The following is a 24,479-nucleotide window of genomic DNA, read 5'->3' as shown; positions in this document are numbered from 1 at the left end:
TGATTTAGGCCAGGTCTCTGCACTTTCTGTTTTCCATATTATAGTGCTCTTTCTAGCCAAAATCTTGCTCCTTGCATACATGCTTCTCTCCTTATCTTCAACACCATTCATTATTGATCCTTGGCATGTTTGTCAGCTAAGCTTCCATTCCAGCTGCCACTCGTTACTAACCTTTTGGCTTGTTCATTGACTACTCTTCTGCTTTTTCCTTATCTGCTTCCCCGTTACCAGACCCCTGTTTGCTTTCTTCCCAATGGAACAGACCAAAGGGCCACAACCTGACATTAGCATGCAGCAAATCCCATCTCTAGCTCTGGTGAAGACTGGCTAGTGCTTAGCGCTGTACCTCAGAGGAGCCTGTGTGATCAACTAAGGGGATCTGCTTGCACATTTCCAAATGACTTCTTGTAAACTTCTCTATTGTTACAGCCACTGGCATCCAAGCCTGATCCCAGATCATGACACCCAGCTCACCAGAGCCTGTCCTTGTACCACACTCACGCATGTTCTCATTAATGGCCCACTGCTGCAAGTATAGCCTCTGCAGTATGGCCAACATTGATTTAAAGTGCTTAGGGGCGTCTAGCTAAAAGACAGCTTAAAAAACAAGCTGCTGACAATGCTTGTGCTTGTAATCACACTGGAAGAAATACATCACATCTGATGAAGGGGGCATTTTGTACCCCAAAATGCACTGGGTACTCTTCAGATTGTCCCCTGACTTTTATTGGAATAAAGTTGTATCTGGACCACTGAGCAGTGGTGTGGCACTTCAGTTTCTATGTTTGTTACATTACAAGCCAAGGAGAACATGGTGATGCTCTGTAACTCCCAAACCAGAATGGGCTGGGTTCTCCTTCAACCCATGTTAGTCCCAAATCCAAATTTCAACCCTATTTATTACTGTATACATCCTCATAACCTCTACATTGCACACCTGTGCTTTATAAAGCTCTCTTGAGCCTAGACTCACTTAGCCCTCTTGAGCCAAAGATTACCCAGCTTTTTTGGAAAAATGGGAATTTTTCTCTGACTAGCAAGAAAGTCAACATCATATTACTGTAACAGAGCTCTTTTTCAAACTCCACAGAAAAAGAAAAAAGTTTAAACTTTAAAGAAAGGTCAGACCTCCAGCTTATAGGATGTCAATTTGGCAGAGATGAATCAAGGATCAGCAAAAACAGCTGATCCTTGATTCATCTGTGCTGTTGCTGATCCTTGATTTATCTGTGCCAGATCGACCTCCTATAGGTCTGACCTTTCTGGTAAGGAGCTTTGTAGATAGACGGTGGCAGAGCACTTCACAAGATTTTCCTTGGTTGGATCTTTGCACGACACCAATCTTGGGACAATTTATGAGCTTTGAACTTTGTATATGTATGTATTTGTCTACTTGCTTTTTTCTATTGCACTTTGCATTTTATTTATTGCACATATGGTGTAATGAATTGCACTTTAGGAGGTTTCATTGATGGAATTAGATCATATAATTCATTAATACATGAATTTTATTTCTTTGTTTTTATTATATGTATTGATTACATTTTTTTTTCAGGTATAGCATGATAGATATGATGTTTGGACTAAACACATTAAGGATTTAATGAGAAAGTGCATCCATTTTAAATCCTCCTAGTTGGTTGTCCAAAAAATACATACGGAAAATTAGTAGACTCCATTTGCCATTTGACCCACAAATATACCGTATATACTCGAGTATATATGGTAGCTCCTACATAATTAAATCGAATCTCCTTGTTCATAAAAAATAATCATACTATATAAATTCCAACCGAAGCATTGGTGTTCGCCCTTTCCACCATTGATGAAGAATATGTTTGCCGTAGTAGATCAGGCTAATGCAGGAACTCTCTAATTTCTATAAAGATCCATACAATGAATATTATAAAACCTGTGATTTCTCTACCTTTCTCACCTTTGAAAAGAGTGAACCCCACACTATTCCATGATGGTTCCTGGAACAGACAGATGCACCATAACAAGACATTGTTTGCCCACCTTATACAGGTTTCATGTCCTTAACACTGGAAACCCATAAAGAGAACTGTATTAGTGGCTTTTTATTTCAAGTTGTAATTTGTATCTTTCCCTTTCTCCCTCCCTTAAAGCCTCGTACACACTATTGGATTGTTTGCCAACAAACCATGGAATTTTGTTTATAGGACATTGGCCCAAACTTGTCTTACATACACACGGCCACACAATTGTTGCCCAAAAATTACGAACGTAATGATGTACTACGTTGTTTTTCAGCTCTTTAGCGTCGCCCTTGGGTCTCCTTCTGCTAATTTTGTGTTAGTAGACATTTGGTGAGTGTTGATTTGCGCTTTACATTTTGCGCTTTTCAATTCACACTTTTTATTTCGCACTTTTTATTTTGCGCTTTTCATTTCATTTCTGACCGGCCGTTCATCAACCAGCCATGTTACGGAATCGGAGGAGATAACGTGTTAGCCCTTGTACACGCGGTCGGACATTCCGACAACCAAATCCAACGGATTTTGTCCGACGGATTTTGTCCGAAACTGTTGCATACACACAGTCGGACAAAGTTGTCTGAAAATCCGATCGTTCAGAACGTGGTGACGTTATTTCGTTACGACGGGACTACGTTCAGGCTAGTAGCCAATATCAGCTTTGGTGTAGGAATTTGATCTGAGCATGTGTGTCACTTTGTCCGATCAGAATTCTCTACATATGATCGGACAAGGTCCGATCGGATCATGTTGTCGGAAAATTTTATAGCCAAGCTGGAAAACTTGGTCCGTCGGATATTCCGACGGAAACAGTCCGATGGACCCCACACACTGTCCGATTATCCGACAACACTGTCTGATCGGACATTTTCCGTCGGAATGTCCGACCGTGTGTACAAGGGCTTACAGGCATACCCCACTTTTAAGTACACAATGGGGTTTATTTACTAAAGCTGGAAAGTGCAAAATCAGGCTCACTTCTGCATAGAAACCAATGAGCTTCTAATCCCAGCTTGTTCAATTAAGCTTTGGTAATAAAACCTGGAAGCTGATTGGTTTCTATGCAGAAGTGAGTCTGATTTTGCACTTTCCAGCTTTATGTACTTTGTGTACTTAAAAGTGGGGTATGCCTGTATTTATTATTGGTCTTGCCGTTATTACTTTGACATTATTTTTTTGGTTGAATAATGATTTGATTTGTTATATTTTCTATATTTTTGGATGCGTAGAATGCGTTTTTTGGTTAAGTTCTATTGGCAGATAGCATGTTTAATTTTATTTGTTTTCTTTTTTTAATGCACGATAAAAAAAATTGTGTAGAATAATACTTGGCTGTGTGTTTTACTTCAAATGACAGTTTGGGAGTAGGCAGTTACATTTTATAAACTACAATGTAAAATTAACAAGGGACACCAACATAGTTGTATCTTTGATATAAAAAAAACTATGAGATAATGGCGTTGTGGTAACTTGACCAAAAAAAATAAAAAAAATAATAATATTATTCTTGATATCACTAGAAAAAAAAAAGCCTTTTTAAATACGTTTGGCAGAACTCCATCAGTATCACCAGCAAAGCAGCTTCATTATTATCCCATTAAAGAAGAAGAGAACGTGCGCTGCATTTCGAGATTTCATAATTTGTCACGTCACTAATGTTAATTCTCCATTACGAACGCTCGTTTACAAGACCGACCGCTTCTGGCTCATCCTTGCTTCCTAGAATGCATGATTTTACTTTGGACTTTTGTCCGACGGACTTGTGTACACATGATCGGAAAATCCGACAACAGACATTTGTCCACGGAAAATTGAAAAATCTGCTAGGCAACATTTGTCCGACAATAATTGTCCGATGGAGCGTACACATGGTCAGATTTACCGACAACAGCCTGCCATCACACAATTCCCGTCACAGAAAGTCAGATCGTGTGTACGAGGCTTAACGCTACATGTGTATTTTCTTGTCTATCAACTCAAAACTTTTGTAGAAACTGTATGTTAATGTAGCACTAACCCCCGAAGGAGCTGCTGGCCTGAATTGGGCTCACCGTTACCCTCTCCTCCTCGATCTGTGTCTAGGGGTTTCCCGTGGTAGATGGCCCAGTAACTTGAAAGACTGACGACAGAGTCCGCATAAAGGGATTTTTATTTGCAAAACGTAGACAACGAACAGTCTCTTAAACTGGGATCAGAGGGTCAGGAAGAAAGTTCAGGTACTCTTATTGTCAAAGTAAAAAAAAAAAATGAAGAACTTGCTTACTTTGACTGCATCCAGAGAATAGACATTCACGACTGGATGTTCGCTCAGGTTGGACAGTCCCTCTCTCACAAGGTCTAGCAGCCAACAAGGTGTTTTACTCAGGAACAAGTCTCTGCCACAGACCTTGTTGTAGAACACATAGGAAACTAATCTTGTAGAACACTCGTGTGATACTTGGATCTTTCAGCCAGCTTGGCGATATCCACAAGACCGGAATCAATTTGGTACTTCAGCCCTTCCAGGCCCGTGCTAAGAAACCAACACGTACGTGGTCTTCTTCTGAAAAGTCCTCCCCTGGAATGCAATGAAGCTACTGGGTCTCTCCCAAACCGGAGACAGCACCCAACCACCTCAGAATACTCCTTTAGTTTCCTTGCCTCGGGCTAGCCAGCCCCGAGACAACAAGTCAGGTGGATCCACACCCCAGGCCATAGCCTTCCTGGGGGCTGGTCAGGAGGACCAGGACCATGAAGTCAGCACATCCTTCTGGACGGGAACCCCGAATCACGTGACATGCGCATCTTAAGTACAGCAAGAGCGCCACTCCTACTGGGCGGGCTCCAAGAGAGAGTAAAACTTAAAGCACCCAACTAGACTGTAGTTCCATGCCTGCCAGAAGGGACAGTGCCCCCTGTGGCCAGGCTGAACATCCCATAGTCCAGTCAGACTGATGCCGAGGTCCAAATTTAAACAATTTTACCCAAACCAAACTGCAGTTCAGGTGTAACCTTTACTTGAGAAAAAAAAATAGCGCATGCTCTTCAAGAGCCAGCGCTACATTAAAAATAAAAAAAAAAGGAATAGAATAATGTATATATGGCACATTCTTCTGTTCTTGTAAAACTATTAAAAAACTTTAATAAGCAAAAAAAAAAAAGATTAAGGAACCTATAAAAACATAAAGAGAACTGCTGCTAGTGGCTTTTCTTCGAAGTTGTACTTTGCACCATCGGCTTCATCCTCTCCTAACCCTACCCATGTCTAATTTTGACTATCCACTCATAACCGGCGCAGAAACTATAAATTATCAAATAAAAAAAAAAAAGAGAGGGGAGAGGGATTGGAATGTCATATATGGCATGTGTTCTGCCTTTGTTAAACAATTCAAAACAAAAAAGAATGATTACATTTGTGAAGATATAATTGTGTTCTTCTCAGAACAGAGAGAGAGAGAAAGAGACTGCTCAATATCTTCCACTGTTCCAAAATGGGAGTGCTTGCTGTACTCATCCTTATCACCACAGGTAAGTAGCTCACTGAAAAATATCTACAGATCTAAAGTCTCACGTGAGGCTGACAAACAAAAAAAAAAAATCTCATTTTGCACTCAGTAAAATGTAGTTGTGGCTAAATTTTGCCCATTGAGCTGCGTAGACAAAATTGGCTAAAAACCTAGTAAGTAAATCTACTCTCTTATTTATCACTGCATCTTTTGGTGCCCATTTAAAGTAGTTTCAATTATTTTATTGTTCTTTTTTTGTTTTGTTTTTTCCCTTTTTTTTTTCATGTGTCTACATACTGTTTTTGGCACAAGTACGACCACAATTTTTTGGGGCAACAAACTCTCTTAATTTTGCTTGTTCCTAATTATAACACCCTCAAGGCCTTCATGGGGAAATGCAATAATACAAAAAGAGGAAAGCTTTATTAGTAAGGAGTTTGTATAGAGCATTTAAATATTTTTTTTCTGGATTTCTTGGACTAAACCTTTCTAAGAAGAGAAATACATATTTACATCCTATCCCAGCGTGCGGGGTATAGTTTTAGACATTCCAGTGTAAAATGTCTACAAGAGGTAAAGGGATTGGCAACTAAATTAAAGGGATATAAAATCTTAGCAGAGCAAAGATAGGATAAGCTTTCATTTTTTTTTTTCCAAGACAATTATTAAAATAATTTCAGCATAATTAATAAAGGAGAGGAGAGTAATATCTTTATTGATGAAACGGAATGGACTGTCCTTGGGAGTTAAGTTTCTTTCTTTCTGTCTGGCAAGGTTACAACAAGGCAGAAAGATGGTGTTGGCTTCTTGTGGACTAAAACTAGTGAGATTAGAGGTTAAAAATGATTTGCATCTGTCTTTTGCAAGCCTTAGTAAATATGTAACTATATAGCCTCAGAGTCCGTAGAATTGGTTATAATGCCCCGTACGCAGGATGGGACTTTCCGACAACAAAACCGTGGAATTTTGTTCGAAGGCTGTTGGCTCCAACCTCTCTTGCATACACACGGTCACACAAAAGTTGACCAACAATTACATTCGTAGTGATGTACTAGACGTACTACGTGTTTTTTCAGCTATTTAGCGCCACCCTTTGGGCTCCTTCTGCTAATTTCGTGTTAGTAGAAGTTTGGTGAGTGTTGATTTGTGCTTTTCTTTTTGCATTTTTCATTTAGCGCTATTATTATTATTATTATTATTATTATTATTCTTGATATCACTTGAAAATGAAAGCTTAATTAGTTTGGGATAATTCCATCAGTATCACCAGCAAAGCAGCTTCATTATTATCCCATTATCTGCTTAAGGACCACATACTGCACATATACATCGGCAGAATGGCACGGCTGGGCACAAGCACGTACCAGTACGTTGCTCTTTAAGTGCCCAGCCAGCGGCACGCTCCCGACCCGGTCCTGAGCTCCGTGACCGTGGCCACGGGACCAGAGGACGCGATTGCCGCTGGTGTCCCGCGATCGGGTCACAGAGCTGAAGAACGAGGAGAGGTCTGTGTAAACAAACCTCTCCCCGTGCTTCCTACTGTGGCTGTCACCGATCGTCTGTTCCCTGTTTTAGGGAAAGGCGATCAGCGATGTCACATGCCAGGCCACGCCCCCCTACAATAAAAAAAAAACACATAACGTCACACATAACCCCTCCTCGCTCCCTAGTGGTTAACTCTTTCACTGCCAGTGTCATTTACACAGGAATTAGTGCATTTAAATAGCACTGATTGCTGTATAAATGACAATGGTCCCAAAAATTTGTCAAAAATGTCCAATGTGTCCGCCATAATGTCGCAGTCACAATAAAAATCGCTGATCGCCACCATTACTAGTAAAAAAAAAAAAAAAATTAATAAAAATGCTATAAAACTATCCCCTATTTTGTAAACGCTATAACTTTTGCGCAAATCAATCAATAATCGCTAAATGCAATTTTTTTTTACCAAAAATATGTAGAAGAATACGTATCGGCCTAAACTGAGGAAAAAAAAAAATTTATATATATTTTTTGGGGATATTTATTATAGCAAAAAGTAAAACATATTACATTTTTTTCAAAATTGTCGCTCTATTTTTGTTTATAGCGCAAAAAATAAAAACCGCTAAGGTGATCAAATACCACCAAAAGAAAGCTCTAATTGTGGGAAAAAAAGGACGTCAATTTTGTTTGGGAGCCACGTCGCACGACCGCGCAATTGTCAGTTAAAATGACGCAGTGCCGTATCACAAAAAGTGGTCTGGTCTTAAGCCAGCAAAATGGTCCGGGGCTGAAAGTGGTTAAGCATTCTTATCTACTGTACACAAAACACAAAACTCCAGAAGAGTTGAAGCTGTTATAGCTGCAAAGGGTGGGGCCAACTCAATATTGAACCCTTATGCCGCATACACACAAGCGAATTGTCCGGCGTACTTAGTCCGGCAAACAATCCGGCGGATAGTCCGGCGGACTTTTCTACCGAATGGACTTGGCCACACACGGACACACGGAAAGTCCGGCGTTTGCTAGCGTGATGACGTACAGCACGTACGACGGGACTAGAAAAAGGAAGTTCTATAGCCAGTAGCCAATAGCTTCCTTTTTCGTACTTGCTTCTGAGCATGCTTCATTCTTAGTCCGCCGGACTAGCATACTGACGAACGTATTGTCAGCTTAAACCCTAGTCCGCCAGACTTTACGCTGGAAAAGTCCGCTGAAGCCCACACACAATCGAATTGTCCGCTGAAATGCGTTTCATCGGACTAAGTAGGCCGGACAATTTGATCATGTGTACGCAGCATAACAGACTAAAGCCCCATACACACTATCAGTTTTTCTGATGAGTTTTTCCTTCAGATTTACCAAAACCATGTAGTAGAAGGACCTGTCTGATTGCATACAGATTGAAACTCCTAAGGTTTGACCTCATATTATATGGTTTTGGTAAATCTGAAGGAAAAACTCAGCAGAAAAACTAATAGTGTGTATGGGGCATAAGACTGGGATGCCATTAAAGTTCATGTGCGTGTAAGGCTGGTTTTACAACTATGTGAATTGGATGAGGGTTTTTCCCGCATCCAATTTGCATGACAGGAGAATGTGACCGGCTCTCTATGGAGCCGGTTCACATATCTCGGGAGGGGGCTGCGGAGTGCACTGCACAGAAACGCTGCGTCCGTTTCAGGGCCAAAATCAGGCAAAGATTTGTCCCTGAAACCAGGACTGGTGCAAGGATTTTTGACACCCTAGGCGAAACCTCATTTTGTCGCCCCCATTGGCTCCACCCCTGACTCCACCCCCTTTGCCCTGCCCATATGACAGGAGGTGGCGCTTTACAGGAAGCATTGGCTTGGCTTCCTCTAGCGCTGGCTCCAGTGCTGCACTGCGCCTCTAATTACACTACCAGTTGGATAGAGCAGCTGCCTGAGAGTTAGTTACATGCTGCAGCCTGCAGAGCAAGCAGACGCGGAGGGAAACCAGTGGCCGGGTGCCCCTAGGCAGCAGTGTGCCCTAGGCGGTTGCCTAGTTTGCCTAGTGGTAGCACCGTCCCTGCCTGAAACGGAGAACAGAGACGCACAGCGTTCCTGTGCAATCTGCAGCTGGTTTAAGTGTGAACCGAGCCTCAAGGCATCCCAATACTTTTGGAAATATAGTGTTTATATCTGTATAATCTGTATATATAATTCAGAAATTATTGTATAAACATACAGACACATTAAAACATTACAAGTGGTGAAAGCTGTTAGTGTTGGAGATATAGTATGTGGTAGAGGGGTGCCATCAAAATCTCTTGTGCCAGAAACAAAAATGGCAGTTTTTAGCTTCTGTAGGCTAACATACTAATAAATATGGTTTGCTTTCTTTTTGTATATTATGTATCATGTATATATATATATATATATATATATATATATATATATATATATATATATACTGTATATATATATATATATATATATATATATATATATTGTTGTTAAAGCTAAATAAATTCAAATACATTTTTTTTCCTTGCTTATCAGTCCACAAGGCTTTTGGCTTTCCAGATTTTTCAGTGTGCGGTTCTCCCGTGGTGCCCAGTCGGATAGTTGGTGGTATGGATGCGTTGGTCGGGGTGTGGCCCTGGCAGGTCAGCCTTCAATATTTAGGATCCCATAGATGTGGGGGCTCCCTGATCTCACCAGAGTGGGTTCTGACCGCAAAACATTGCTTTATATAGTGAGTATGACATATTACATTTATATACCAAATCTTCCAACAAGCTCCAATAATTTCATTTTTTGAATAAAAGTTTACTTATAGTGTTTATCTTTGTAAAGTATTCAGTTTATCATTGTCTATAGAAACGGACATTCCCCTGGGAACAGGACTTTAAAGCCACGATATACATTTGTAGTAGATAAAAATACTTTTATTGAACATATATAATTAAAAACATAGCCATGGAATGTATCTGACAAAATTGACTGTGAATACACAAACGAGTGAATGACGAGATGCCACCAATAAGATGATCCATTTCTATGTTTTTAATTATGTATGTTCAATAAAAGTTCAAAAGTTCAATAAAAGTATTTTTATCTACTCTACTACAATTGTATATCATGCCTTAAAAGTCCTGTTCCCAAGGAAATGTTGGTTTCTATATACCTTTAAGGACGTGGCACAATATGGAGGTCAATATTGATCATTGATTGGTTTACGCCACCCCCAAAAATCCCAGTATTAATGGTATTATCGAGCTCCTCGTTCAGCTGTTGGATTCATATGTTAGATAGATGAAGATGAAGATGAAGAGTAGCCTATACAATACCGTAAACCAGGGGTAGGGAACCTTTTTGGCTGAGAGAACGCCACATATTTTAAAATGTAATTCCGCGAGAGCCATACAATATGTTTAAAACAAATATTTTTTTTTTTAATCGACTAATTTCAATTATAAGTAATATCCAAGTCGTCTCCCCCACCGTAATATCCCCATCTCCCTTACGATTGTCTGCTTGCTTACCACTACACAGGCAGGCAGATCCACGAGCAGTTGAGGTGGGTGATGATGACGTCAGCGCGCCACTCACCTAGGCCGCTGCCGAGTGTACCAAGATGGCCGCAGCTCCGGAGCTAGGCCGAAGCTGCGGCCTTTCCTATGGGCTCAAACCACGGATTGGCACACCACGCAATCCGCGGATTGAGAGGTGAGAGCCAGATGCAGCCATCAAAAGAGCCACATCTGGCTTGAGAGCCATACGTTCCCTACGCCTGCCCTAAACCCACAGTTCACCACTTGGATATTACAAACCAGGAGCACACTTGGAACATCATGAAGGGTACTTTGAACTTTTTTCCCTGCCTGGAACTAAGCAGGGTTCAGGTCTACAGGACGGCAGGAAGGGGTCCTAGCACCATTATAAATGGACCAAGGTCACATTATGTAGACTGGAAGTCTCTGCGATGTTGAACCTTTAGCCTGAGCCACGGCTCATTTATGTCAGCGTAGTTCTGCATGCATTAAAGTGATAGTAAAGTCTTGTTTTGTTGTTTGTTTGTTTTTTGTAAATAACAAACATGTTACACTTACCTGCTCTGTGTAATGGTGTTGCACAGAGCAGCCTGGCTCCTCTCTCCTGCCAGAGCTTGCTGTGGTTGCACCCAAGCAGGCGTGCTCCCGACTTGCGGCTCTGTGTGTCTATTGTGAATGTGCTCTATTCACACGTGGAGCCTCAGCCAGGCCAGCCCCCTCTGTCTCCTGATTGGCTCACTGGCCGTGATTGTCTCCCGCTGCTGCCAAAAGCCAATCAGGAGCGTGCATCCCCGGAGAGACAAGGCTCTCGTGGACATCACAGGATCCGGAGAGGGGGCTCACATAAGTATTAGGGAGGGCTGGGGCTGCTGCACACAGAAGATTTATTACCTTCATGCATAGAAAGCTTGAAGGGGAAAAACCTTGTGCCTTTACAACCACTTTAAGTACTGATGCGGTAATCATGCGTTTTATCAATTCTTACACCTGGCCTTCATCCAGCATTATGCTGCCTCCCCACCACCTGTTTTAACCCCCTGAAAGCTCACACCACCATGCCACAATCATTTGATTGCAGGTTGGTTGTGACGTGGCCCCCGTCCAGTTCTGTACATGGTGGAGCCTGAGTTGATGAGAGGAGTCTCCCTTACACTTCCTGCCCTGTCCCCAGGGTATGACAGGGTAGGACAGGAGTGGCATGGGCACTTTTGGAAAGTCTTGGCCAGAAGTAGATCTGGATCATGCAGCATGCCCGATGTCGTTACAGGAACTTGTGAATACAGAAGTCAGAATCGTGGTCAGGCCAGTAGAATTTGGCAACAATTAAGCGTGAAGATGTAGATTCCGGAGACAAGAGCATCAACGGAACCTAAATGATAAGTGAGATGCAAAGTTAGATAGCAGGTCAGAGGTCAGGTAATCGAGGGATGAAGGTCAAGTGAAGTCAGAAGGAAAGGTGGGTCAAGTACAGAAGCAAGCAGGTTGTGGTCACAGGTCGCAGGGTCTGACAACCACTTTAAAGTGCTTTAGATAGGCCACTGGGCACCAATGTCAATGCTAATGTGCTCACTAATGGACACTCACATGTGCCTCAGTGCACAAACATGAATGCACACACGTCCCTGATCCTGTGCACCAATCTACGGGCTGTTTTATGTGAAGATCCTTGAGCACGGTCATGTACCTGGCTTTCCTGACATGTTCACTTGAAATTGTCCTGTTTGGAGGGAGGCACTCTCAACCCAATATAACCACACCAAAATATAGTCTGCAGTATAAAAACACAACAGGACTACCAAAAAATAAATAAAAATGAGAGTCCAAAACTCTTTAAGCCCTTGTACACACGGTCGGACATTCAGACGGAAATGTCCAATCGGACCGTGTTGTCGGATAATCCGACCGTGTGTGGGCTCCATCGAACTGTTTCCGTCGGAATATCTGACCGACAAAGTTTTAGGGCTGGGCTATAAAATTTTCCAACAACATGATCCAATGGGACTTTGTCCGATTGTGTGTAGAGAATTCCGATCGGACAAAGTGCCACGCATGCTCAGATCAAATTCCTAGACCAAAGCTATTGGCTGAACGTAGTCCCGTCGTAACTAAATAACGTCACCACGTTCTGAACGATCGGATTTTCCCACAACTTTGTCCAACCGTGTGTATGCAACACCAGTTTCGGACAAAATCCGACGGATTTGGTTGTCGGAATGTCCGACCGTGGGTACAAGGGCTAATAGTTCATAATCATTACATACAATTGCATTCCAAGGTATCAAAAGAGATTACTATGAGTTATAATGACTGACGTCCCTATGTACAGTATACTCATAACAGTGGCCTTGTGTACATACAGGCCATTTATAAAAACAAATTATGAATAGGTTGTCTCATTCAATAGAATCTTTCATTGATCGTGATGATATCGCACTGCACTGCAGCAAATGGTTCCTTGGTTATACTTTTTTTTTTTTATTGTTTTTTGTTTTTCTACAGTCCTATCCGCTCATCGAATTATAAAGTGTATTTGGGTCTGCACCAGCTGGGTGTGATTGGCCCTCATGCAATTATTGCCAATGTAAGGACGATTATCATGAATGCTAATTATTTAAACAATGGAGACATCGGAGACATCGCCCTGGCACAGCTGGCCTCACCTGTCAACTACACTAAGTACATCATGCCAATCTGTCTGCCATCTTCCAACACCACCTTCCCATGTAGTATGGAGTGCTGGGTGACCGGCTGGGGCACAACATCTTATCAAGGTGAGTCCATGAAATGATAAATACAAGTGATTTCACTCATTGTCCACACCAAGGATCCAGACCTGTCACTTGCATTCAATACGTCACAGCAGTTAGGGATGGGTGAATCTGCCCAAAATAAGTGAAATTCATAAAAAATGGAACCTAACAGCAAATCCCATTGGATCCAATTGCCTATTAGCCATTTTCAAGGCTACTAGGCAAGCTATTGTCAAAAAAAGGCATGGGGGGGTAGGTGCAGGGCCGTCTTTAATATTGATTGGACCCTGGGCAAAACTTTTTTTGGGGGGCCCCCTCCCCATGCAGTCTCGCTCTCCACCTGCTCTGAGACATACAATAAATAGCAGCTAGACTCAAAATCAGTTTACTGAATCAGATCAGGCAGCTATTGCGATTTGTTGCCAGAGGTTTCAGTGTATCATTACCGCTCACTGACTGGTTGCTAGAGGTTACAGAACACATTACAGCTCACTGGTTAGTTGCTAGAAGTTACAGCACATGATTTCTGCTTGTTGATTGGTTGCTAGAGATTACTGTGGATATGACCTTAGGGGGGCATGAAATACATATCAATGCCACCAGCCCCCTCTATTTACATATGAATTCCGGTAATTTACATGTAAACACAGGGTCTCCAGGTGAGTCACCTGGGACACAGCACAGGACTAAAACCTCAAGGGACGAGGGAATTTAAACCGGGATAGTTGGCAAGTATGAAGCAGCTGCTTTGGGCCCCACAACAATGACAGGGCCCAGGGCAGCTGGCCCTTTTGCCCTGCCTTAAAAACGGCCCTGGGTAGGTGGACACTGCCATGGGGGACATATAACAAGGCAAAAGAAGCCTGAAAAATACCCTACAGCAGGGTACAGAGGGCTCTTTTAATGAAACTTCAAGGGCAATCCTTTAACCACTTAAAGCGGTTGTATACCCGCTGAATTTTTTATTTTTTTTTACTCACCTGCAAAGGAAAAGGCATAATGAGCTAGTTTGCACTGCATACTAGCTCATTATGAAATACTTACCTTAGAACGAGGCCCCGATATCTGTCCCGATCCACACCGAGGGAGCTGACATGTTCCCTCAGCGTGTCTTCCGGGTATCGCGGCTCCGGCGCTGGGAGTGGCCGGAGCCGCGATATTGTCATATTATTATTTTCTTCCCGGCAGGGTCCGGTGTCTGCCAGACTTTCAGCCGAGAATCCCCTGTGCACATGCGGGGAATATCTCCTAAACCATACAGGTTTAGGAGATATATTTTTTTTTACCTACAGGTAAGCCTTATTATAGGCCTTATTATAGGCTTTCCTGTAGGTAAAAGTCTCAAAATTGACTATACAGCCACTTTAAGGACCGGACCAGCCCATTTTTTGCGATTCGGCACTGCGTCGCTTTAACTGGCAATTGCGTGGTCGTGCGACATTGTACCCAAACAAAATTGACGTCCTTTTCTTTCCGACAAATAGAGATTTCTTTTGGTGGTATTTGATCACCTCTGCGGTTTTTATTTTTTGCGCTATAAACAAAAAAAAGCGAACATTTTTAAAATAAACATTTTTTTTTCTTGGAATAAACACCCCCCCCCAAAAAAAAAGTAAAAAAAACGACAGTTTAGGACAACATGTATTCTTCTACATATTTTTGGTAAGGCCCCTTTCACACTGTCGGACCATTCAGGTCCACCTGTCAATTTTGACGACGGACCTGAACGCGCGCTCCATGCTAGTCTATGGATCGACGGATGTCAGGGGTGCTATGTCCGCTGACATCCGACCCGGTCCGATCCGCTAAAATCAGACGAATGCCCCTATGTTCGCATCCGGATTGGATCAGGTGAGATCTGATAAAAACAGACATGCTATCCGTTTTGATCCGATCTCTCCATAGTAACTAGCAACGCTCGACAAGCCCCTCCCTGCTCACTGAGCAGAGAGAGGGACCTGTCATCCGCCGGCTCAGCGGAGATCAACGGAGATCTCCCACTGAGCTGGCAGACAGAGGCGGACTACCGAGGCAGCGGATCCGCTTCATGAGAATGAAGCCTTAACCGCTTGCCAACCATCTCACGCCGCTATACGTCGGCAGAAGGGCTCGTACAGGCAAACGAACGTAACTGTAAGTTGCCCTTTAAGAGGCGCCTGCGGAAGCTCCGGTAGTTGGGTCGCGGGTCCTGTGGACTCGATGTCCGTGGGGATACCCACGATCGTCTCACGGGGAGGAAGAACGGGGAGATGCTAATGTAAACAAGCATCTCTCCGTTCTGCTTAGTGACGCTGTCACTAATCTCTGCTCCCTATGATCGGGAGCAGAGATCAGTGACATGCCACATGTATCCACGCCCCCCCCACAGTTAGAAACACTCCCCAGGGCACACTTAACCTCATGCACTGCCCCCTAGTGGTTAACCCCTTCACTGCCAGTGTCATTTACACAGGAATCAGTGCATTTGTATAGCAGTGATTGCTGTATAAATGACAATGGTCCCAAAAATGTGTCAAAAAATGTCCGCTCTGTCCGCCATAATGTCACACTAATAATAACAATTGCTGCCATTACTAGTAAAAAAAAATATATATATATTAATAAAAATGCCATAAAACTATCCCCTATTTTGTAAACGCTATAACTTTTGCGCAAACCAATCAATAAACGCTTACTGTGATCAGTCTAAAATAGTTTATTTATATATTTTTGGAGGGTATTTATTATAGCAAAATGTAAAAAATAATGCATTTTTTTTTCAAAATGGTCGCTCATTTTTTTGTTTATAGCACAAAAAATAAAAACTGCAGAGGTGATCAAATACCACCAAAAGAAAGCTCTATTTGTGGGGAAAAAAATATATCAATTTTGTTTGGGTACAGCTTCAAACATTTGCGCAATTGTCAGTTAAAGCGACGCAGTGCCGCATCACAAAAAGTGCTCTGGTTAGGAAGGGGGTAAATTCTTCCGGGGCTGAAGTGGTTAAAATAAATCACAATTAGTGTATATTGATTGGTTTACGCAAAAGTTATAGCGTCTACAAAATAGGTGATAGATTTATGCCTTTTTTGTACTAGTAATAGCAATTTTTAGCGGTAGCGTGACATTGCGGCGGACAGATCAGAAACTTTTGACACTTTTTTGGGATCAGTGACATTGATACAGTGATCAGTGCTATAAAAATGCACAGATTACAGTGTAAATGTCACTGGCAGGGAAGGGGTGGACACTAGGGGGCGATCAAGGAGTTAACTGTGTTCCCTCACTGTGTTCTAACTGTGGGGGATGGTACTGACTGGAGGAGGAGACCGATCACTATTCCTAACTTACAAGGAACAGCAAATCTGTCTCTCCACCACTGTCAGAACGGCATCTGTGTGTTTACATACACACATCCTCATTCTGGCTCTCGTGCCCGTGATTGCGGGTGGCCGGCAGACATCGACTGGTCGGCAAGTGGTTAAATTAAATGCTTTGAAGATTATTTTAACTCCTTCATGCTGACTTAACACATACTGTATGTGTGGCCCCACTGCACTGGGCTCTTTTTCCATGGGGGCACATATACAGTATATATATATATATATATATATATATATATATATATATATATATATATATATATATATATATATATATATATATATATATATATATATATATATATATATATATATATATATATATATATATATATATACTTATCTCCACTTGTGCTAGGAGCACGCCGCACAGCACACTCCCAGTACAGAGACCGGGGGCTCATCGAGAACCCCGGGTCCTGTACTAAATATCAGGACCTGGATCTCCCGATTGCAGGTCACCTGATCGCTGTGAAAGCCTCTCATTGGTCACTGTGAAGCCCACCCTTGTGTTTTTTTTTATTTTTCTTTCATTATGTGAATGGAGAGGAAAAATACATTGTATCTTTCTCTTTCCTTGCAGAAAAAAAAAAAAAAGTGTTTGTAAAAAAAAAGTATAAATAAATAATAAAAAATAAAAGAAAGAATAAAGAAAAAAATACCTACATCAATGTTTGATCTAGGTCAGTGCCAAGGTTAGTGTTTGGGTCAAGAAAGGGCCAAAGGTCAGGGTCAGTATATTTTGGGCAGGATTTTTTTTTTTTAATTAGCCTCAATGTCAATCAGTGTCAGGGAGTTTTAGGTAGGACAGGAAAAAAAAGCAAAAAGAAAAAACGTGCACTAATTGCTGCTGGGCTGTACTGCGGGAACAAACATCAAATAACATACACATACAGTATGTGGTATTATTGCGATCATCAGAAACAGGACAATTTCTTTTGGGTTGTTCTTTGGTGGTAGGTTATGGTAGTAACAAGAAATACTCAGCTACATAAAAAAAAAAAAAAAGAAGACAATATTAGCCTCACCCCACACAGATATTTTCCAGCTCGCAGGACTACAATCTAAGTGCCAGCAGACAAAAAATAATACTAGAGTCAGCCAACTATGCTGTTAACACAATACACACCAAAACAGCTGTCACCACATGTTTTATTGGAGGCACAAACCATCCAAAATAACCACTTTACTAAGACTTACCTTTAAAGTGTCACCTATCAGTGCCCATAAGTGATGCTAATCAGTGCCCAATGGTGCCACCTAGCAGTGCCTATCAGTGCCAACTATTAATGCCCATCAGCACAGCCTATCAGAGCCACCTATCAGTGCCCATCAGTACTGCTAATCAGTGACCACCAGTGCTACCTATCAGTGCCTATCAGTGCTGACAATCAATGCCCATCAGTGCATCATCACCAGTGTCACTTATCAGTGCCACTTATCAGTGCCACCTACCAGTGCCTATCAGTGCCAACTATTAATGCCCATCAGCGCCGCCTATCAGAGCCACCTCTCAATGCCCTTCAGTGCTGCCTATCAGTGCCCATCAGGGCCGCCTATCAGTGCCACCTCTCAGTTCCCTTCAGTGCCACTTATCAGTGTCCATCAGTGAGTCAGAGGCAGAGCCAGAGCGGGGTGGGAGGCAGCGGAAAAATGTGGTTTAGCCTAGGGTGTCAAATATCCTTGCACCAGCCCTGCCGGCAATGGCACTGTCCCAATCGATGCGACATCGACTTTGCGGTGCCGTATCAAGTTACTGTTGTATACGGTTTACCAATTTGAAAGCCTATTAGAGCCGACAGCTCTGATCAGGCACTTCCAAAAACACCCCCGCCGCTGTAATTCAGATGCCCGGTGCCCGACAAGGGGCCTGACACCTGAATAGGGGGAGGCAACGGCAACAATATATATGCATGAATCTATCTATTGAAGATTGAGGGGTGCAGGAGAGAGGGGGCGGCGCTCCTGCGCCCTCTATGGACGCACCGCCACTGCTACAGTCCCTCTCAGACGGCCCACTGGCTGCATAGCAAGCCAAAAGCATTAGTGTATACTGTGCAAACTTGGACAGCCAAAAGTCCATGGGTTTCTCTCTTCTGAGAATTAACCCAGGTCCCTGACCCGGTCCTTGTAGCAAATTTGCACAAGTCCTCATTGAAGGAACACTGCTGTTAATACGGACAATTTTGAGACCCAGTGCAAGCGGGTGTCACAGGTGAGGTGGTTGGCAGACCACTCACGTTGGTGAATCATTTCTGCCAGGTAAGCTGTGGCCAGGTATGGCTGTCTAAAGTGTCTACAAGTCCTGGACTGAAGAAGGACCTCTTGGAAGCCATGGTACTTCATGATGAACCACTGTACAACCAGACTGAGGACACGTGCAAGGCACCTTTTTGCCAGGGGAAGGGTGGCCAGCAGGTTGGTGCCTTTGTGACACATGCCCTTGCCTGGCTGTAGATGATGTGAGGTCAGCTGCGTCTCCCACCCACACAACTTGACATCTAAAGTATGGGTTGTCAAGTGATCATGTTCAAACGATCCCTATAACTACCAATTCCAATTACAACAAACCAGCCTTGCTGGTTCTTACGACAAATTTTCCTAGATTTCAGCATTAAAGGTGATCTAGCTATGTATTGCCTTGCTAAGAATGATTTTCTTATTATCTTCTTCTTTTTCTATGTTTCATCACCAGGGAGTCCACCTATAAATGGGACCCTCCAGGAGGTCATGACTCCTCTAATAGACCACATTACATGTCAAGAAATGTATTGCAATGGGGGAATTAATCAAAACATCCAGGATGAAAAGATTTGTGCCGGCTACATGGATGGGCAAAAAGATTCCTGCCAGGTGGGTGACACCAAGAGCATTCCAGCATGACTCACTTAAAACTGACCGAAATTGTATTTTTTTAATTCGTGTAACACTACCCCCACAGGAGCCACTGGTAATTTGGGTCCTCTTCTCTTGTCCTGCCCCTTTGTGAGGCCGCACACTCCCTGACACCCACCTTCTTGTAAACCTCAGCAGGCACACAAGAATTTGGCTGTATTGGCAGGTTAAGCTCATAAAAACAGAATGCATTGGCCAATTAACCGCTTCAGCCTCGGAAGATTTTACCCCCTTCCTGACCAGAGCACTTTTTACAATTTTGCACTGCGTCGCTTTAACTGACAATTTGCGTGGTGGTGAGACACTGTACCCAAACAAAATTGATGTCCTTTTTTTCCCACAAATAGAGCTTTCTTTTGGTGGTACTTGATCTCCTCTGCGTTTTTATTTTTTTTTGCGCTATAAACAAAAAAGGAGCGACAATTTTGAAAAAAAAAAAAAAGCAATATTTTTTACTTTTTGCTATAATAAATATCCCCAAAAAATATATATATATATAAAAAAAAAATTATTTCTCAGTTTAGGCCCATATGTATTCTTCTACATAATTTTGATCGAAAAAAAAAAATCGCAATAAGCGTATATTGATTGTTTTTTATTTTTTGCGCTATAAACAAGAAAAGAGTGAAATATTTAAAAAAAATATATATATATTTTTTACTTTTTGCTATCATAAAGATCCACAATAAAAAAAAATAAAAAAAGATTGTTCTTCAGTTTAGGCCGATATGCATTCTTCTACATATTTTTGGTAAAAAAACCCAAAAAAACGTAATAAGCGTATATTGATTGGTTTGCGCAAAAGTTATAGCATCTACAAAATAGAGGATAGATATATAGACTTTTTATTATTATTTTTGCGGCGGACAGATTGGACACTTTTGACACATTTTTTTGGGACCATTGACATTTATACAGTGTTTAGAGCTATAAAAATGCACTGATTACGTATAAATGTCACTGGCGGGGAAAGGGGTTAACACTAGGGGGAGATCAAGGGGTAAAATGTGGTGTTCCCTCGTGTGTGTTTCTAAATATATGGGGATAGGACTGACTGGGGGGGAGGAGACATATCGTTGTTTCTACTTAGTAGGAACAAACAATATGTCTCCTCTCCCCTCACAGAACAGGGATTTGTGTGTTTACACACACAAATCCCAGTTCTGGTGCTCGTGCACATGATCGCGGGTAGGTGGCGCTGATCGCGCCCGCCGGCCAAGCGCATTGGGACCCCCGCCATGCAGCAGGTGCAAAACAAATGCCAGTGTCATTTATACAGTAATCAGTAGCTCTGATCGCTGTATAAATGACAATGGTCCCAAAATAGTGTCAAAAGTGTCCGATGTGTCCTCCATAATGTCGCAGTCACAAAAAAAAAATCGCAGATCACCGCCATTACTAGTAAAAAAATAATAATAATAATAATAAAAATGCCATAAGTCTATCCCCTATTTTGTAGACGCTACGACTTTTGCGCAAAGCAATCAATATACTCTTATTGCGATTTTTTTTTTACCAAAAATGTGTAGAAGAATACATATCGGCTTAAACTGTGGAAGATATTAGATTTTTCATATATTTTTTGGGAGACATTTTTCCACTGGTACCAATCAGCGGAGACACAGTGTTATTAACACTTAAAGGGAGAACCATGTTAATAGGACTAATAGGACTCCCTTTAAGTGTTAATAACACTGTGTCTCCGCTGTTTATCCGAAACAAAATGGAGCTGATCAGAGCGGATTTGAACTGCAGGAAAGTGGCCGCCGGACCATTATAAATTCTAGCACTACTAGCCGTCCAATAGTATCCCCCTGATGAAGACATGTGATAAGCCCTGTGTTGAATATGCGTAGGGGAGGGGCTAGGAACGGAGGAGGAGTCAGTTAAGACGCTGATCTCTGAACACGGCTGCTAGAGACATGGGACCTTTGCCTCCTGGATTGGGAGATTCGTTTTTGTTCAAGCTATTCTTAATTCATACATTCGTACATTCGTAAATTTGTACATTCGTAAATTTGGAAATTCGAAATCTGAAAATCAGAAGACGCGAAAATTTGAAAGTATGAAATAATAACTAGCTATTAAATTATAGGTATTGAATATTCCTTTCAAATGTGGCTGTTAGTAAATGTAACAAATACGAACTTATCCGAAGTGGCGAAATATCTGAAAAAACGAATGCCGCATCTAAACAAATGGAATGGAACAAATTAATAATAATAATAATAATAATAAATAATAATAATAAACATTTTTATTATTATTATTATTGTTAATTATTATTATTAATTAATTACATTCGATTTGTTTAGATACGGCATTCGTTATTTCGGGATAATTCGTAACTTCGGATAAATTCGTATTCGTTGCGTTCACTAACAGCCATATATGAAAGGAAATTCCAATACCTATAATTTAATAGTTAGTAATAGTTAAGTTATTATTAGTTAAATATTATTTCAGATTTCCACATTTTTGAATTTAGGAATTTTCGAATTTACAAATATTGGGAAAAATGTTTTAAACTGGTTTTCCTTAATTCAAATTTGTCAAAATTCGTTAAAAAAAAAAAACGAATTTGGAACAAAACGAATTGCACATGTCTACTTTTTACCTTCTGATGGAATTCTCGAATGTTTTTGATGTAATACTCTATTGGTTTATTCGTTGCCATACTCGTTACATTTTTACATTGTTATGTACTCATTCTGTTCATAAATCAAAAATTTTCGCTGCTTGAATATTGTGCCACCGTCCTTGTATGTACTCAATTTGTCAATCTTTGATATATTTAAAAAAATAATAAACACATTTGACGAGAAAATAAATGATAGAAGCTGATTGGTTGCCATGCACAACTCTTGCAAATTCTGCCCCGGTTCTAATAGATTCCCTTTCTACATGCTTAGCTTTTAAACATTTTGTTGAATTATTCTAAACAGATAGACTTTGGTGCAGCTGATGATTATCAATATCTTACAGGGTGACTCAGGAGGACCTCTGGTGTGTAAGGTCCAGGGCGTATGGTACCAGGTTGGAATTGTGAGCTGGGGATTAGGCTGTGCATACCCCAACTTCCCCGGGGTGTACACACTGGTGACAGCCTACCAAACCTGGATCAGCACCTACCTGGACGTAACATTCAAGGATGTAGCAAATATTTCTACACCAACAATGCCATGTGGAGGAAACTTCATCAAAACAGAGCACACCAGCTTCACAACACAAGGAAGAATTACTGCCTGCACGACCACCAATGTTCCTGGTCCAACAAATGAAGGAAGCACTGCCTCTACCAACACCAATGTTCCTGGACCAACAAGTGAGGAAAGCACAGCCTCTACAAACACCAATGTTCCTGGACCAACAAGTGAGGAAAGCACAGCCTCTACAAACACCAATGTTCCTGGACCAACAAGTGAGGAAAGCACAGCCTCTACAAACACCAATGTTCCCGAACAAAAAACTACATCTGAAGGAAGCTCCATCACATCCAGCCTTTCACACCATCGCTGGATGGTCCTGGTCACAACTATTCTTCTGCTCACATTAATCTAACCAAATACTGCCATCTCATCTGAACTAGACTGTTGTGATATGGCTGAACCAGAGTGACTCCATCTTTGTAAGTTCATATAAGATTAACTTGGGTAACTTTGCTAGTTAGCTTAAACTCTGTATCTGCAGACATAGGCAGTTTCTCTGTGGACATGCACATAAGAATATATAGCTTGCATAGGCAGTTTTGTTGTGTGCTGTCTAAATAAAAGAAATTGTGTCACAATATGTCTGAGCCACATATCCCATGACTGTGATTCAGAAGCAGATGACATGAGTAATGATATGTAATGATGATGTGTAATGTACGCCTCTGTATTAACCACACCCATATTCTATGCAATGATTGGCTGATAAGGGTGCATATAAAATGCAGCCCCTCCCACAATACACCAGACAACTGCTGAACTGTAATCTTGACTCATCTCTCTTCTTGTTGTCTCCTTAATACTGCAGTTTTAAGTAAAGGGTTTTGTGAGTATTGTAATTGCGTTAGTTATACCTCTAGCTGGTCTTTGTCAGGTATATAGAAATACCATTTTAATCACAACACTAGACAATTGATTTACTCGTAGAGATGAGCTCTCACTTGGATCCAGACACGTTCGGACTGAAATTTGTTTGATTGTACATTTTTCCTAAAGCCAAACTTTTAGCTCGCTTGACAGGAACCCAAATGTCAAAAAATGATACTGATTATTTTTTTCTTTCTACCAATACTATATATGACAGCTTCCTCTGTTAATGCTTGTTAAGGAAGCAGTGGGAGGTGGTACCCGCTGGGTCCTTAGCAACCAGTGACAACACCCAGTCCCATTCATTTGTTGGCCAGAAATCTCTGTCCATGTAAGCAATGGGGCACGGATAGCACTGACATACTGTAACTGAACACAAAAAATGGGCACGAGGCAATATTTGGACAATAACATCATTGGATATACCCCCCCCCCCCCATTATTTGTTCACATTTAACAGCAGAGACCTGGATATGCCATAAGCGATGAATGTAGTGACAGAATCCACCAATTCGTAGGCATCACTCTTGATTGATGAGGATCTGCATCACAGGATGACATGATGGATGGTGAGCCGCCAGTCACGGCATGATCCCTATTAGAAATGGCACGATGTGCCCATTCTAAAGTGCGTATGCTACAATGTTATCGGCGCTCAGCTTTTTTTTCTGTAAATATCTCCCAAACCGTGGAGGTTTAGGAGATATTTTCAGCACCTACAGGTAATGCCGTGTATATATGCGCGGAATTTCAGACAGAAAAAGTCAGACGGGAGCTTTTTCAACGTATATTCCGAACATGTGTATGCCCCATTGGAGTTTTTACATGAAAAAGTCTGATGGACCTAGATTAGGTGTCTCAAACTGGTGGCCCTCCAGCTGTTGTAAAACTACACGTTCCATAAGGCATTGCAAG

General features: G+C 41.6%; 1 protein-coding gene across 1 annotated transcript; it reads left to right on the top strand.

The window, feature by feature from the left end:
- The first annotated feature begins 5,349 nt into the window (after positions 1–5,349).
- LOC143923405 (serine protease 27-like) lies at positions 5,350–23,463 on the top strand. Its single transcript, XM_077447063.1, has 5 exons — positions 5,350–5,504; positions 9,487–9,682; positions 12,981–13,252; positions 19,289–19,446; positions 22,474–23,463. The coding sequence occupies exons 1-5, from the start codon at positions 5,468–5,470 to the stop codon at positions 23,047–23,049; spliced, it is 1,239 nt and encodes a 412-aa protein (XP_077303189.1). The 5' UTR covers positions 5,350–5,467; the 3' UTR covers positions 23,050–23,463.
- Positions 23,464–24,479: the final 1,016 nt, after the last annotated feature.

This window comes from Lithobates pipiens, unplaced genomic scaffold (assembly GCF_037356315.1).
Source record: "Lithobates pipiens isolate NorthernLeopardFrog02 unplaced genomic scaffold, aLitPip1_a1.2 Scaffold_22, whole genome shotgun sequence".
NCBI lineage: Eukaryota > Metazoa > Chordata > Amphibia > Anura > Ranidae > Lithobates > Lithobates pipiens.
This window is presented reverse-complemented; position numbering and strand designations above follow the sequence as displayed.